This window comes from Chlorocebus sabaeus, chromosome 16 (assembly GCF_047675955.1).
Source record: "Chlorocebus sabaeus isolate Y175 chromosome 16, mChlSab1.0.hap1, whole genome shotgun sequence".
Classification (NCBI taxonomy): domain Eukaryota; kingdom Metazoa; phylum Chordata; class Mammalia; order Primates; family Cercopithecidae; genus Chlorocebus; species Chlorocebus sabaeus.
In genome coordinates, this window is record NC_132919.1 from 8,410,290 (window position 1) to 8,422,769 (window position 12,480).

Below are 12,480 nucleotides of genomic sequence, written 5' to 3' on the forward strand. Positions count from 1 at the left end.
CAGGCACATTTGTTTATCCCACTTTGCACATAAAAAGCTAAGTTAATTACTAAATGAACTTGGATTAAGTGAATCTTCAAATTTTATCTTACTGGGAATAAACAATATTCCAAGAAAGTACATCCCTATTTCTTACATAACTTGGAAAGCATCTTGCACTGAAACCATCTCTGAGGGTGCTATGGGCTGAAATGCACCCCTGCACAAATTCCTGTGTTGAAGTCCTAACCCCCAGGACCTCATGATGGAACTGTCATTAGGAAGAAGGTCTTTAAAGAAGTAATTACATTAAAAAGGAGTCATTAGGGTGCACCCTACTTCAATATAATTGGTGTCCTTATAAGAAGAAGAGATGAGGACACAGACACACACAGAGGAAAGGTCATTCAAAGACACAGGGAGAATACAACCATCTATAAGCCAAGGAAAGAATGTACAGTGAATCACCAAGAGAACTAATATAACTCACTCCATTTCTGTTTAAGGGGCCTTTACCCATTCCTGCACATGGGCAAGGATAATTTTAGAGCACTGAGATAATATGCAAAAACAGCAATCAGGTAGTTTTTAAAACTAACTCTGAGATTAAAGGAGAAGGGTGTGAACAACTATGTTTTGTTAAAGATTTACAGGGGCACTGTGACTTGACTAAGGACAAGGATATTCCCAACTTCCTCAGACCCTTGCTGGAGCCCAGATGTCTGTGGTCATCAGTTACCTCTTCACCCTAACCCTGTCTCCTTCTCCCCGCTTTAACATAAAAACAGCCTAAAATGTGTTCCGACTTGAGAGGGTCCTCTGGGACACGAGTCCACCATCTTCTTTGTTTGCTGGCTCTCCAGATAAACCTGCTTTTCCTCTCACCAACTCTCGTCTCCTGTGCATGGCTTTCAAGTGGCACGCAGCCGAACCTGGGTTCAGTTATGAGAGGCCTCAGAAGAAACCAATCCTGCTGACACCTTGCTTCAGACTTCTAGCCTCCAGAATTGTGGAAAAGTACATTTCTGTTGTTTATGCCACTCCCAGTCTGTGGTACTTTTATATCGCAGCCCTAGTGAACTAATCCAGAGGGCTTTCTGGTTGCCCTTGTGTTTGCTGGGTCCTCTGTGATCCTGAGTCTAGGTGCTTCCACTAATCATAGCCACGACGCCATTGGAAAATTAATGTGCAGACCATGATGTCACACTCTCAGTTTTAAAAAGCAAGTCACAATGACACGAGATCCCCCAAATTATCTTACTGGGAATAAACAATATTCCCAGTAAGAATATTGAACCGTAAGAAGAATGAACTGTTGGAACTGAGGTCTCTTTTACTCTGGCCTTCTTGACTTTTACCAATACTTCAGAGCAGGGAGGAGAAAAAGGGAAGAATTAACTTCAACAATTTAAGTGGAAATAATTGAACAATGAAGTCCTTCTTCAATCTAACAGTGGAAGGGGTTTCTGAAACTTGAGGACCATAATCCAGGGCAAAAGACTTATTGGAGGAATGTCCACTGTGTTGAATATGGGTTTAGAGATGATTTGCTGTGACGGTGTTGAAGCTGGGCGGCTGGGGTGGGGAGGGGCAGTGTCCCCAAAGTAACAGAGACCTGGCCATCACTTAGGATAACATTCTCAGGTGAACAGGTACAGCTAGTCAAACTGAAGAGGAAAGTAAAGCTTTCAAGTTGAATAGCTAAGGAGAATTTTTAGGCTGGGTGTGGTGGCTCATTCCTGTAATCCCAGTATTTTGGGAGGCTGAGGCTTCCAGCGATCCTCTTGCCTCAGCCTCCCAAAGTACTGGACAACATAGTGAGACCCTAGTCTCTAAACAACAACAACAAAAATTATTATTTTAAATTAGCCTGGTGAAGTAGTGTGAGCCTGTAGTCCTGGCTCCTTGGGAGACTTGAGGCAGGAGGATGCCTTGAGACCAGGAGTGGGAGGCTGCAGTGAGCTATGACTGTGCCACTGCATTCCAGCCTGGGTGACAGAGCAAGACCCTGTCTCAAAAAAATTTTAAAGAGAAGTCATAGTAATGACAAATTATTCTGAAGCCCAAATCCCACAGAAAATAGCAAGATAGGGAAAGGTCAGTTTACCACATCTAACGCGTTGAATGTTTACTATGCCTAGTGCCAGGCTAAGTGCTCAACGTGCACCCCACACCCCATTTAATCTCCACTCTGATTCCATGACAGATGTTATTATCATGCCCAGTCAAAGACAAATAAGCTCAGAGAGGTTAAATTACGTATCCATAAAGTAAGACATAGAGTTATACATTTCTGTATGACAAAATGATTAAAGTTACTTACACATTACCTTTTTTCTTTTTAAATCTGAGTACTAGAAAATTTAAAATTACATGTGAGTTTGTATTATGTCTACAAAACTACATCTATTAGCTTCTTAAAATCTAGGAAGAAAAGTAATTCATTTGCTTAATCACAGTTGACATTTAACTAGAAATCTAAGGAATTAAAAGCTTCTGGTGCTTTGAAACTTACAAAACGAGATGAGTTATCATTTTTCACAGTCTTCGCATTTCCAAATGATTCCAGAATTGGATTTGCTTGCAAAAGCTGCCGTTCAAGTTCCCCCTAAAAGACATTACACATACACACAGACACACAAATAAAAGCAGATGTACGTTAATCTAATGTCTTTACTCAAGTTATCAGGGAAAAAATTTCTAAAAAAGAAACTGCATCTTTTCCTCAGTTCTTTCATTCTGTCTGCCATCCAGCAACTTTTGTTGGCTTCTTAACCCTGGTTATGATAACGGACTCTACTAAAGGAAAAAAAATTAGCATCTATAAAGTGACCACAAGGAGAAGAAAATGTCACGCTGAACAGAGAAGATCAACTTAAGCACGGGGCACGTAAATCAGGCAGAGAATTTTGAAAATAAAACGGATGGGCTTTTGTGAAATGAAATTTAGCATGACACTTCAATTAAGAACATACTAATACTTCTGTTTATTTTAACTCTGCCTTATTTGAAAACTTTAAGGCAGTTAATTTAACAGTTACCACTGTATTGATGTAGCACTTTCCAGTTTTCCAAGGAGTTTCATATACTATCTCTATCATATAGACAGGGCAATGTCTTCGCCTCCACTTTCAGAGGATGGTAAAGACGTTGATGCTGCTAACTTGCTCAGATTTAAAAGGCTAAGTAGAGAGTATTCGGTAAAATGTCTGCTTTAGTCAGTGTCTTTACTTATCTGTAAATTAGGCTATAAAACAGATTTTACAAACAAAAGGTGGAAATATATTAATACGTGCTTTAATCATGAAACACAATAGAAAGCTGTATGAGAAAGCACGATGCCATTTCTGGCCATGAAAAGCACCAGAAGTGATGTTGTGTTTCTGGAATGTAATTTCAGAATTATATTTTATGACTTAAATAAATCTGCTTTTTCCAAACATAAATCTTAACCCTATATTTTAAAATACCCACAGTATTTTAGACCTAAAGAAAAACTAACTAAAAGCTGCTAGGAAATGCGATACTCTAAGCAAAAAAGATGAATATAAAGAACCTCACATAAGGCTTTTAAATTAGTGGTATTTGGTATGTGAGGCACTCCATCACCATCAAATTCAAAAAAAAGAACAAATATATGTCATCCGTACAGTTCTGTCACGCCACCCTGGTGTGGACTGTCACTCTGCTGAAAGGGTGGGGAAGTGTTCCTGAGGCACATTACACAGGAAGGGGACCTGCTCCACCTACGTCCATTACAGCATGATCTGGACTGTCCACAAGTTCACACAGGTCGTAAGTACAATCTATAGCCGTGTTTAGCTGAAAGCAGTCAGGAACCAGTCTTGTCGAGAACCTCAGGCTACCTGGATGTCATTACACGGCATTGGTTCGTTTTCTCGGCGTTAAGACAGTTTCCTCCCTGTACAACAAATCTTCTGGTTTCCTCACTTAAAAACCCTTACCAGACTATTTTTGCTGTGCATTTTTCTAAACCATTACATGCTGCCAAACTTTCTTAAGCATGGTATCCTGAACAACTTTGATGACTGAGAGTCATTGTTAAAAATGCCGGTCAGGGGCCAGGCGCGGTGGCTCACGCCTGTAATCCCAGCACTTTGAGAGGCCGAGGCGGGCGGATCACGAGGTCAGGAGATCGAGACCATCCTGGCTAACACAGTGAAAACCCGTCCCTACTAAAAATACAAAAAAATCAGCCAGGTGTGGTGGTGGGCGCCTGAGGCAGGAGAATCGCTTGAACCTAGGAGGCAGAGGTTGTCGTGAGCCGAGATCACACCACTGCACTCCAGCCTGGGAGACAGAGCAAGAGACTCCATCTCCAAAAAAAAAAAAAAAAGAAAAGAAAAAATGCCAGTCATTATTCGGTGATAGAATAGACTGCCTTCCTCCATCCCCCTCCGGGGTTGGCAGTCACTTCCATCAGCATTCCTATGCAAATATCTTGCAAAGCCCTTGGTATACTCAGTTTGTATTAACTGTTTGGGTCTCTAAAAGCCGTTTTTTTTTTTTTAAAAAACCTAATTCAATCTATGCGATGAGAATGTGGAAACTTGGAAAAACACTGGCATTCTGGTAAGTGGGTCATTACCTTAATAGTAAATATCTACTGCTAGACTGTGGATTCCTTAAAATTACACAGCATCCTACCAAATCATAAGAAAAAGATTTTGATAGTCCATCTTTAAAGAGTTTTCCTAACTTGGAGGTAAAGCCAGTAATGCATATCTTACTTTAATATTACTTAGATATGGCTAAAAGGATTATTGGAGTCAAATTTTTTACTGGTTCTTTCCTTTTCCCGTGTGTGTGTGTGTGTGTGTGTGTATGTGTGTGTGTGAGAGAGAGAGAAAGAGAAAGAGAGAGAGAGAGAGAGAGCGAGTGAGCGAGATCGATCCACTGATTCTATTCTTCTTGTGCTGGCTTCAAGTAACCTGGTTGTATCCCCTGTGCCTAACTCGGTCAGTATCAGATCAAAATGATGCTTGGCAAATGTTCTGCTGAATGAACGTATAATCAGAGGTTCCGCGGGTATCCAACTCTTTATATGTGAGGACTTTTTCTGCTTATCTGTGATGGTGGATATCATGAAAATTATGCACAAACCTTTTTTTAAAATAGCTCATCAGCTAGCGTTAGTGTATTTTATGTGTAGCCCAAGACAATTTTTATTCTTCCAGTGTGGCCCAGAGAAGCTAAAAGGTTGGACACCCGGAATTCTAGAAGTATTTGGGGAGGGATGGTGGTGAGCCAAAGGCAACAAGAAGATTTATGGGTCCTCAGAGTCACCATGGTAATTGTGGACTCAGGCACCCCTCTGTCCCTGGTGTTGGTCCCACTACGTTAATAGTGTCACGGTATCACTCCTACTAATGGATTTGTGGACACTGGTGAGACTGAGTAATGATCTCAAAAACTCATAAATGAATCCCCAAAAACCTAGTACAAAGCTAAGTATCATAACATACAGAAATTCACATGAAATGAGATAATTTCTGGGTTGAACAATTTCATAATTAGATAAATGGTGCTAACAAATCTCAACCAAATTATGAAGGCATTTGTAAACCATCAGGGGGCAGTGACTATTCACTTTTCCTCTGGAATTGGATGGGCAATGTCCTTCGTTTCTATTCTATAATGTTATTTTGGAATGTAGAAAACAAGCAGCCTTAGCTGTTGAAATGATTTTTAAAGTTCTAAATATTTAGAGTTATATACTGCTTTAAAAGTTTACCAGTCATAGTGAAAATTATACTCCTGGGTTTATTACATAGTATATAATATACGCTCGCTATATGATATAGCATGAGTTCGAAATGGTTAAAAATATATACCTCTTTCAAAAGTCCAGTTCAGCCAGCAAGGGGACTCAGGCTGGGATCGGGCTGTACCTTGCAGGCCTGGCAGGGCAGAGCTGCAGGAAGGTTAAAAGCAGGCAGCAGCAACCAATCACATGTTGAAAACCAGACTCTAATCTCAACTGGCAGGCTGTCATTACTTGCTACTTGCTATCTATCACCTTTCTGTCTTGGTTCAGCACAGTTTAAACCAGGTTGGGGAGAGATACAAAGTCGTCCTGAAGATGACTGGAAAGACAGGGAGGCAAGTGGGCTGGCTTGAAGGAATCATTTGCAGGGGATGGTCAAGTTTTAGAATTTAATCATTTTCAAATCTGCTCTGAAATTGCGCTGTGTTGAGCCTTTGTGAACTCTGTGCTAGACTTTGGGGGTCTCTAAGAGCAACCTCTCCTGGGGAAAGAGGGCACACAGAAGCTGTACTTGCAGTCGGCTGGTGGATACTAAGGGGATAGAGCCAAATAAGACCTTTAACTTTGTTATAAAAGGTACACCAAAAGTTGGTAGATAAATGTTTATTTCAAGTTTACTTAAGTATTGTGACTTTAATTTTGAAAACTGATTTGCTTATATTTGTTCATATTTCAAAAATGAAGATGAAATTTAAAAGGTAAACATATAAGACTGACCACACGGCTCACTAGGATGGCTTTAATAAAAACACAGACAATGCCAAGTGCCGATGAGGATATGGAGAAACTGGAAAGCTCACATGTTCCTGGTGGGAATGTCAAATGGTACAGTCTCTTTAAAAATGTTTAACAGAATTACCATATGACCCAGCAATTTTACCTCTAGGTATCTACCCAAGAAAAATGAAAACATATGTTCTCACCATAACTTGTACATGAGTGTTCATAGCAGCATTAATTATAATGGCCAAAAAGTAGAAAAAATCCATATTCATTTTCTGATGAATGGACAAACAGAACGTGATACATATTTAATATAATGGAATATTATTTGGCTATAAAAAGGAATGAAGTACTTATATGTGCTAGAATCTGGACGAAACTTGAATATATTATGCTAAAAGAAAGAACTGTCAGGGAGGACCACATATTATATGATTCCATTCACACAAAATGTCCAGAATAGGCAAATACATAGAGACAGAAAGTAGATTAGTGCTTGCCAGGGGCTGGGGGGAAATAGCAGGTGACTGCTAATGGCTATGGAGTTTCTTTTGGGGTGAGGAAAATGTTCTAAAATTGATTATAATAATAATTGCATAATGTGAATATACTAAAAACACTAAATTGTACATTTCCAATGGGTACATTGAATGGTATATGAATTATATCTCAATTAAGTTGTTTCAAAAAAAGGATGAGTAGACAAACGAGCAAATAAATAAAGGACTGACAAAATCAGGAGCCTAGAAATGCCCTCCCTTTTGGGTTTACAATTCATACTACCGTTTAGTGATAAAATGCTGGATGTATACACATGATTCCTCAGAATTTAACTTTTGCTTATAAAGTTCAATGTAAAATCACAAACCAGTGGTATCAAATCAACCAAAAGAAACTGTGACCTTGGAAAGTACAGACTTTTCACATTGTAACTATAACTTTAAGGCAATCATTCAAGTGGGGTGAAGAAGTCGCAGACAGTGACACCCAGCAGGGGGAGAAGTAACTTCTTGACAGGACCCTTCCAGGGTGTGACCATTCCCTACCGCGCTGTTAAATATTTCATGTTCCTCAGTTGTGTTGGGGAAGAAAAATTGAGAACGAGTATTCTTCTGATATTTCTAAAAACATCAGCATAGCTACTGCTTAACTATGATTAAAATCAACTTGGGAAAAGCAGCATTGAAGATTGTGTGCACAGTGGACACATGCAGTACGACATGCAAATTGGCAATGACCGGGAAGCATGGCCCAAAGAAGCTGCTGCCTTCTTTGGGAGAACGTGCTTCCCAGGGATTGATTTGACTCAAAGTAAAATCTAGGGGGGGTAGGCATGCTACTCACATACAACAGGGATCCACTCTGTAGTTTAAAATGACATCGAAACCAAATGCTAACAGCAATGATTTATGTGTTCCATAGGGAATTTGGAAAACCTAAATCTAGGTATTAATTGCTTAGCACTATTTCAATAGCGACCCAAGTACATATTAAAAGGACATTTAGCAAGTACCTCTAAAGCATAAAGAAAAGCTGCTTTCTGGCCCAGATTTTCCTTCTTTAACTGGCAAAGAAGCTTTTAAATATCCTACAGGATAACGATGATTTCATTAACCCTCTTCATTTGTATCACTGGTCTATTCTGCAGCTAAAGGAGCAAAAGGACATCAAAGGCCTTCATAGGTACAGTACAGCTTGGGTGGCTGGCAATCTCTTAAGAATCTTAAGAAAGATATCTTAAAATCTCAGCGTCTATGACAATTCCTTAGATACTTACAATTATTTCTTTATATTAACAGATCATTTCCATAACTCGATATTATTGTTTTTTGCTTTATATCAGCTTTGTATCATTATGTTTGTGAAAGACAAACCAAAACCCTTCCAATGCTAGGGAAAGGAGTAAATCCAAGTATAGATGTCCGACTCTATCCAAGGTATCTGGCTCAGGTCTGCCCTCCTTCTCCTCCCAGGTAGTGAGACATGGAGGACATGCTATGATTCTTGGTGTGTTCATTGCTATGGTCTGTGGAGCTGAAAGGTAGGCATCTCATAATTAGGAAGAATAACAGTCTTCCACTACTTGCCCAGTATAAAGAATATTGTAATTGACTTTATTTTACTTCTTTATAGAGATGAGGTCTTGCTCTGTTGTCCAGGCTGGAGCACAGTTGTGTGATCATAACTCACTGCAGCCTCAAATACTTGGGCTCAGGCCTTCTGTCTCAGCCTCCCAAACACCTGGGACTATAGGTGCATACCACTGTGCCCAGCTCTAATTTATTTAATATATTAAATATAATCGGGCCTTTGTTAAAACACGTACAGGCATAAACTATGCCATGCCATAAAACTTGAACAGATCAGAAATTTGTTAGCTCCAAAGGTACAACTTTTGAAGAGGCAGCCCCAAATTTAAAATGTAGTGTAGGGCACAAAGCTAGGTTTCCATGTGTCTGGTAAGTATCAAAATAATTCCACCTAGTGAATGACATACAAAACCATAATTTATAGGCTTCATAAACATGCAGTTCAATGTCATGATAAAAGGGCAAATAAATATTAAAATGTATCTGGAAAACAAATTTAAAGCAAAACGGCATGCGCTTCTCAAGAAAGAATAAGGCTCTAAGCAATACATTTTCAAAAGTAAATTTTCTTAATGACAGATTTCACTTAGAACTAGTGGCATCTGATTCTAGCAGAGGCTCAATCTACAGACAGAAATTAGTGCAAACACTCAAGACTAAGAAGCATAAAGAAAAGCACTTGCCTGGTGTTTCACTGGTTTAGGCGATTCCTGCTGTTCATTACAAACAGACAAATGCAAATGTTAGCAAGTTTGAGTCTTTGCCTAGCAGTAAGCCATTTCCAAAGCACCAAGCCAATGTGCAGTTGGGAACTGTGGAAGCTGGGCTGGCTGGCATTCTCTCAGGCTGTATTAACTATCACTTCTGCATGTCTAGAAATTAAGGAGAACTGACATTTCTATTCTTGCCCTTTTTCTATCATCACTTCTTCCCATCTCTCTCTCCTCCCCTCAGGCTGCTGTGGGTAGTAGCGACAGGCTACTGCAAGTTCAGAAAGAATGGCTGAAAATAGGCGAGCATCTTCTCTTGGTGGAAAATGAGTCTTCGTAAGTACTGCTGAACAATTCTCAGCAAATCTTTGCAAGAAATTAGGCATCAAGCCACAACCATAATTCCAGTTTGCCCTGTCAGAAAGCCCCTTTAACAGCAATTTCCTTGTATCCTAGCCCCTGGAGTGGAAAAAAGCGTTGCTGGGTAGGTGGCAGGGAGCGGGTGGGGACAAGGGAGCTGTCAGTTATAGCAGTGTGAGAGTAGACTGGCTTCCTTATTTTTGCTTCTGAAATTATAAATGAATAAGAAGAGATTTAAAAAACAACAGAGCAGACACTTACAGGAATATTATGGTCCTTTCTTCCTTTATGTGAAGAAGCAACATGGGCAAGGTACTGAATAACTTTCTTTGTATTTTCTGTCTTCCCAGCACCTGACTCACCCCTGAAAGAAAGAATTAATATTGGCTACTTTAACAAAAGCACAGCACATGCATTCCAAAATTACAACTGAAAAATTAAATTGCATTGGAACAATAATAAAAATAAAAAGAGAACAGAAAAAATAACTATCAACACTAGTTAGAAAATTATTCTTGTAAAAGGTATTAAATAATAAACCCAAATAATTCTTCTTTTTCTTTGAGACGGAGTCTCACTCTGTTGCCTGGGCTGGAGTGTAGTGGCACGATCTTGGCTCACTGCAACCTCTGCCTCCCGGCTTCAAGCAATTTTTGTGCCTCAGCCTCCTAAGTAGCTGGGATTACATGCACACACCACCATGCCCGGCTAATTCTTATATTTTTAGTAGAGATGGGGTTTGGCCATGTTGGCCAGGCTGGTCTCGAACTCCCACCCTCAAGTGATCTGCTCACCTCGGCCTTTTAAAAAACCACTGGGATTACCGGCCTGAGCCACTGTGCCCAGCAAACCCAAATATTTCTTGATAGATGCCAGTAAGAGGACACAGGAATATGTTCACGACACTCTTTTTTCCCTTGAGGGTGGGGGGTTCTACCAGAGAAGTGAAATTTATTAGAACATTCATGAAGAAAACTCTTCAGTACCATAAACATGACCAGCACTGCAAACACAGAATCCCTAAAACAATTAAATTAATATGATTTAATCTGAAGGAGCTGAAAGAACTCTGAGATGCCTACTGGTACTGATACTCATTTTCAAAGCCACTGAAAGCCTTCTCAGATCCCCCTGTCACAGCAGGCTAGTGACGATTCGCTTCCTGGTGCCAATGTTGTGCCTCGTTTGCACCTCGTTAAAGATCTTCCCATCATTTGCTGGCCTCATAGACTGGGTTCCTGATGGCAGGGGCTATAGCCTCATATATTTATTTATTTGTGTTTTGTTTCTTTTCTTTCTTTTCTTTTTGTTTTTTTTTGAGACAAAGTCTTGCTCTGTTGCCCAGGCTGGAGCGCAGTGGCGTGATCTCGGCTCATTACAACCTCTGCCTCCTGGGTTCAAACAATTCTCCTGCCTCAGCCTCCCAAGTAGCTGGGACTATAGGCGCACGCCACCATACCTGGCTAAGTTTTTGTATTTTTAGTACAGATGGGGTCTAGCCATGTTGGCTAGGCTGGTCTCAAACTCCTGACCCAAAGTGAACCACCTGCCCAGCCTGTGTTTTGTTTCTTTTTAATCCTCGTAACTTTGCCCAGTGTTGATACATAGGCAGACATAATTTGTTGTCAAAAATCAGTAAATCCTATGAATTTTGTTGTGAATGAGGACAAATGCCACCACTTTAAACGATTCATATTTACAAGCAAGGCTGGCACATTTCGAAAGTTGCTTTTCATTTCTACTCAGTACTAGGCTTGAAATACAGACAAGCTGCTACGTACACAGCGATACCTGAATTACGGCCTCTGCTCAAACACTGAAGCTCCCCTAAGACATGATCAAAGCAAACCTAACTTTACAGTCAACAAAATTCTCAATTTGGATTATAATAAAAATTTCAATATCTAATTACTTTTTCTTTAAAAAAAAAAACCCAAACTCAAAAATGTTATTAAATACATTGCCAATGAATAATCCTCTAAGCATTTAATCTAAGGATTGAAAATCTAATTTTTCTAACAGGACTCTTCCTTGGAATTGCACTTAGAATTACACTATTTGGGCCGGCCACAGTGGCTCATGCCTGTGATCCCAGCACTTTGGGAGGCCAAGGCTGGAGAATCGCTTTAGCCCAGGAGTTCAAGATCAGCCAAGGCAACATAATGAGACCCATATCTACAAAAAAAAAAAAAAAAAAAAGTAACAAATTAGCTGGGTGTGGTGGCTTCCACCTGTAGCCCTAACTACTCAAGAGGCTGAGGTGGGAGGATCTCTTGAGCCTAGGAAGGTGAGGCTGCAGTGAGCTGTGATTGTGCCACTATACCCTAGCCTGGGCAACAGAGCGAGACCCTGTCTTAAAAAAAAAAAAAAAAAAATTACTGTTTGAAGTGTCCAAAACTTAAATTTTTCGGTAGCCTTGCTGGTTGCATTATCTTCTTAACTCTGCACCCAGATAACCACAAACTCAACCGCAGGGAAGACTGGGTGAAGGAACCCTAGTGACCAACTGTTGGCCTCAGTAAGGACATTTTCTTCTCTGGGCCTCAGTATCCCAAATCTGTAAAATGCAGGCATTGGATCAGATCCTTTCTAGTTCCAAGAGCTGATAATTCTAGATATAACCCATTTAATGGTTTAGAAGACTATTTCCTACGTGAAGCTTATTAACCACCCCTCATGTTAGAGTGACATTAGTTTCCTTCAATGATTCGCCATCCACAAGCGTCTGAATCTTAGACACTCGAATCTACCAAACTTTTATTTTAAGGTTTCTGCCCACTATTCCTGCTAAAAGAGGCCTTTCTGGCAACCAAGATTACATCAATCTGTA

General features: G+C 40.0%; 1 protein-coding gene across 6 annotated transcripts in view; it reads right to left on the reverse strand.

Moving 5' to 3' along the window:
• MYH10 (myosin heavy chain 10) overlaps positions 1 to 12,480 on the reverse strand; it is a 152,754-nt gene that overhangs the window by 90,666 nt on the left and 49,608 nt on the right. For 4 of the 6 annotated variants that reach the window (XM_008010302.3, XM_073004685.1, XM_037987326.2 and 1 more), the window contains exons 5-7: positions 9,912 to 10,014; positions 9,264 to 9,293; positions 2,495 to 2,587 (exon numbers count right to left, since the gene is read on the reverse strand). In XM_008010302.3, the coding sequence (XP_008008493.2) occupies positions 2,495 to 2,587; positions 9,264 to 9,293; positions 9,912 to 10,014 (226 nt within the window). The remainder of the gene's footprint in view (positions 1 to 2,494; positions 2,588 to 9,263; positions 9,294 to 9,911; positions 10,015 to 12,480) is intronic. The other 2 variants (XM_008010308.3, XM_008010310.3) reach the window with 1 other exon arrangement.